Below are 5,051 nucleotides of genomic sequence, written 5' to 3'. Positions count from 1 at the left end.
GAAGTGGAGAAGGAGGCGCGGTGCGACGAGACCGAGGAGAGAGCGAGAGTGAGGCGAGGGTGCAAGGGGAACCTTGGGGGAACGACGCCATGCCCACGAGCTCCACATGCGCTCAACGCGGCGCCTGGCTGCGACTCCCCACAAAAAAGTTGGCGAGGCACAGAGAGAGCCGCGTTCCATCGTGGGGGGACGACGTGGACGGAAAAGCAAACGGCCATCGCTAGGGATACTCTCTCCAGGGTCACGCATTTAACATGCCCTAATAAGCTATAGATATGCTGGTAACATCGCGCACATCAGTTAGCTAGGTATGAAGTAGCATTCATTCAGCTGCTCCATCTGACTTTGCCACGAGATCTATTTCTGCCGCATCGATCGATCAATTCGGGCATCTGATTTCTCTTGACGACTTTTTGTGCGTGCCCGATATTTCTACACTTGCAAATTCAACTTCCCTCGCAGCCTACTTAAAAACTACTCCAGTTTATAGATTATCAGTCTATAAATACCATACTTATTGCCGATTGCGCGTCGACAACCTTCCTTGCGAGCAATGGCGGTCCGGCCTAGTACATTGATTTCCCAATTGCTGCCCATTCGCTTGTGTGGCTTGAGCCATCCAAATTCCTTCATTTGTGTCCATTACTAGTTGTCCTGCGGCAATTCTAGCATTGCCCTTTTCTCTTTCTTGTCGGTTTCCCTAGCTTGAACTGTACTCCCTCCGGTTCCATTTTAATTGACGTTTTGAACAATGATATGGCCTACAAGATATATGTTTGACTTTATTTTTCTATTATAATATATATAACTAGCATGGTGGCTCGCGCAGATTGCGGCTAACATCATTATATTTTCTCTCATATAATAGCATATATGTTTTCTCATTATATTATTATAAAATATATTACAATGACAACATAATTTTAAATTTTACAATAACTTTTCAAAACTACTATGTGTAATAACTACTCTAGTCTCATATTCTAATATTCCTTATTTTTTAATTCTGAATTTCAGCTATTTATAAATTATATTTCTATATGGACTCTGTTTTTTCTTTTTCTCTAATTAATGTAAGAATTTCTAGGCCATGAGAGCGAACGTGGAGGCTTCTTTTTATTTCGAATTTTAGTTGGTATTAAATTCCAATATGAACTCTATCCTATACTTCTAATATTCCTTATTTTTTAATTCCAAATTTCTATTTTTTCTTAATTGTATTTCTATATGGACTATATACTCTACTTCTAATATTTCTTATTTTTAATTCCGAATTTCGGTTATTTCCTAATTGTATTTATATATGGACTCTATACTCTACTTCTAATATTCCTTATTTTTAATTCCGAATTTCAGCTATTTCTAAATTGTATTTTTATATGGACTCTAGTCTCCTCTTATAATATTCCTTGTTTTTTAATTTCGAATTTCAGCTATTTCTAAATTGTATTTCTATATGGACTCTAGTCTCCTCTTCTAATATTCCTTATTTTTTAATTCCGAATTTCAGTTATTTCTAAAGTATATTTCTATATGGACTCTAGTCTCCTCTTCTAATATTTCTTATTTTTTAATTTCGAATTTCAGCTATTTCTAAATTGCATTTCTATATGGACTTTGTTTTTTCTTTTTCTCCGATTAATGTGAGAATTTCTAGGCCATGACAGCGAACGTGGATGCTCCTTTTTTTATTCCGTTAATTATATAATAGATAAATAAATGCATGTTTACTTTTATTATAGTGCTATAAAAGACAAATCTATATATGTTGTTCTAGTTTCTTTAAACTAAATATTTTTAAAGTTATTGATGGTCAAAGTTATAAAAATTTGATCTCAACCTTATCCAAAACATCAATTAATATGGAACCGGAGGGAGTAGTATTCGTTGGAGAATTGTAAAAAGAAAGGATTGCAGAAAAGCTACATGTGAGATAAAGTTGATAGGGGACATTCAACAATCATCAGAAGCACACACAGTAAACTACTGTAGTTAGTAGAGCTCAAAAGTTCAGTACAAACTACCGCGAAAGCGAGTGTAGTGGAGAGGGCCTGAAGCATGTGAGCTTACTAATGGTGCATGCAAAGGCAAAGCAAATCAGAGCCCGTGGATTGCCGCCTGATTGCTTCAAAAGTGGAGTACGCCTCACTTGTCGTAGCTGTTACTACTACTACGTGTATTAACCCCGTCACGATGAAAATGAAACCCCCCCTCTTGTAGACTGTACTACGATTTCAATTGTTTGTACTTGTACTCCAGCGCCCGCTTGTCCTTCTGGCGTACAGCCCCGTTTGTCCACGAGCTGCTGGCTTGCACTGTTCCCCCCCTTGGCAAGCAGCCAAACGGTCACGCAAAGCCAAAGCATCTCCCTGTCACGTACCCGTACAAGCGATGCGCTTTTCGAGCAGCAGCGGCAGCGATCCCTGAGCCGATCAACGCCGGCTGGCTCGTCATCCTGCCCTCTGCCGAGACGGTCAGTGCCTGCAAGTTGGCCACCCGCCATGACCCATGTGGGTGTGGCTCACAACCCCGGCGACGGCGCCGGCTCCGCGCACAGGCTACCGCTCGGCCCGCGTCGTCCCACGGCTCTTCCAGGTCCGGCTCTGCGCGTCACCCCGCGCATTAACGCCCGTGCAGCCGGTGCGCCACCAACCAGAAAACCAGAGAGACCCACGTAACGTTCGGCTGGGTGTGCGGTGCGTGGCGTGGCGTTCCCAAGGCGTTCCAGCTGCGTTCAAATTTGAAATCACCGGTGCGGTGGCCTCGTGGGAGGCGGTGCCACGATTTATTAATACGCAAACAATTCCGTTTTCCCTTGCACGAGGGCTCCTTTTCTTTTCGCCGCTACCTGCGCGGCGCCACATTCGCCTGCCTTTTCCATGAGCCAGTCTTCCCCGCGTTTGCTCTCATCGTAGGCCGCGACCGACGGACGCGGCGAGAGGATAGAGACCAGGGGCGGCCGGGCGGACGGACAGAGCAACCAGCGCCGGCTGCCGGCTTAGCTAGCTCGCGGCGGAGCATGCCGAGATCCAGGTGCGTGACCTGCGATAGCGAGGTGGTTTCCCCGTAGAGGTGTTCCCATTTCTGACGCGGTTGATGATTGCAGGGGGTCCGAGCTGCCGCAGCGAGCGTCGCCGCGGGCGCCGCTGCACCTCAAGACGACGGCCTGCTCGGATGCGAATGGCGCGCACCACCGTACAGTCGTCGACCGGAGCAGCCCCAAGCTCGCCGACCGCCACTCGCCGCGGAGCCCGCTGCATGAGGTAAGTAATAAGCTGCGAAGCTTCTCCTTCCGTTTTCAGTTTTCCCGGTGAGGCCAAGGAGCAGCGGCTCAATCGCTTTTGGCGGTTATTGGTGGGTTTACAGAAGAAGCGCGCGGGGACGCGGGTGGCTGAGCTGGAGACGAAGCTGGGCAAGGTGCAGGACGAGCTCAAGAAGCTGCGGGAGCAGCTCGCCACCGCCGAGGCCGCCAAGAAGGACGCGCAGGTCGCGCTCGAGGAGGCTAAGAAGCGCGTTGGCACCAAGGGGAGCCCCGCTTCCGCCGCCGCGGCGTCTCCGCGCTCCCCATCTCCGGTTGCGGTCGAAACCCCCAAGAAGACTGAGCAGCAGCTGAAGGTGGCGGAGCCGCCGGCCGAGGAGGAGAGCAGCATAAACTCCCCCGCGACGGATGTGTTCGAGGTCGTCCGGACCGAATCGGGGGATAAGGAGAACCAGAGCGCGGCCGGCGCCGAGGACGGCGAGGAGGTGAGCTGTGGCATAAAGGCCGCTTTGGCTGAGAAGGAACTGGAGGAGGAAGAGACAAAGAAGATGATCGAAGAGGAGAGCATTGACGCAACGGCCATTGACTCCGGCGAGAAGGAGAACCCGGAGGTCGCGGAACTAAAGGCCAAGCTGATGGCGAAGGACATGGAGGTCGCCATACTCACGGCCGACAATGCCGAGCTCAAGAAGCAGGTTGGTGAAGCCGCGGAGGCGGCCAAGAAAGCTGAGGAGGAGGCGGCGGCCAAGGCGTCCTTGGTCGAGCAGGACCTGAAGGAGAGAGCGGCGCGGGAGGCCCGCATGGGCGAGCAGCTGAGGGCGTCGGAAGCCGCTCGGGAGACGCTGGAGGCCGAGATGCGGCGCCTGCGCGTGCAGACCGAGCAATGGCGAAAGGCCGCGGAGGCGGCCGCCGCGGTGATTGGCGGGGATGCCCACTTCGTCGGCCACAATGGCAACGGCTGGGGCTCCCCCGCGACGATGCCGGACGACTGCGACGACGAGGGGTTCGGTGGCAAGAGGAAGGGAGCCGGTATCCGGATGCTTGGCGACCTGTGGAAGAAGAAGGGGAGCAAGTGAAGGTGACATGGCATGGCCAAGGCTTGTATCCGATCACTGTTCACGGTGGTGAGCTGCCTCGGCTCGCTGGCTCCAGCACCCATAAACAACTAGCACCGTCGTTTACTGCATTTTGGTTCGGATTTCACTTATGTTTGTATGATCATGAGATGATGTTCGTGAGATTAAACTATGTTTGAAGTGCCGGACAGCCGGAGCATTACATTGACTATGGAGCAACCAAGATGGTTTGGTGTTTTCCTGTAATGCTAGAGTGCTGTTGATCCTGGATCGCCCTTTGGGATTTTTGTCATGAAGACGAACTCGAGGCTGGGATGATGCTAACTCTGAAAACTCTCGATGTTATGAACTGATTCCAGGATGTTGTAACTAGCATTACTTGCCATGCTTAGTCTTACTATCATTGCTTGGATTTGGATTTTCCATCCTTATTACTTAGTACCACATATTTAAGCAAACTTTATAAAACTGCATAGTTTGATAAAAAATATAAGAAAATATAGACTTCAACCGCATATTGTAACATTTCACGTTAAGACACTGTCACAAAACTGTAGAATTGTAGATATAGTTATAAAATTATAATATTTTTTTTAGTTCCATAACGGAAACAGTGCTAGTGTTCTGAACTTCTGATCTTCTTAAATCTTAATCTAGTTTTGATATAAATTCGTTGTCAGATATGCAGTGTTGTGGTATTGTGGTTTAGGTCTGTC

At 48.6% G+C, this 5,051-nt stretch overlaps 1 protein-coding gene across 1 annotated transcript; it reads left to right on the top strand.

Moving 5' to 3' along the window:
• Positions 1 to 2,629: 2,629 nt before the first annotated feature.
• Positions 2,630 to 4,744, top strand: LOC127753666 (interactor of constitutive active ROPs 4; the record flags this gene model as incomplete). The annotated part of the gene is made up of 3 exons (XM_052279108.1): positions 2,630 to 3,033; positions 3,107 to 3,263; positions 3,367 to 4,744. Coding segments are annotated over 3 exons (1,530 nt in total), but the record flags the coding sequence as incomplete, so codon positions are not given.
• Between the last annotated feature and the right edge of the window lie 307 nt (positions 4,745 to 5,051).

The sequence above is a fragment of the Oryza glaberrima genome, chromosome 1, assembly GCF_000147395.1.
Source record: "Oryza glaberrima chromosome 1, OglaRS2, whole genome shotgun sequence".
NCBI classification, from domain to species: Eukaryota; Viridiplantae; Streptophyta; class Magnoliopsida; order Poales; family Poaceae; genus Oryza; species Oryza glaberrima.
Note: the sequence above shows the minus strand (reverse complement) of the source record. Positions and strands in the feature narration are given on the sequence as shown.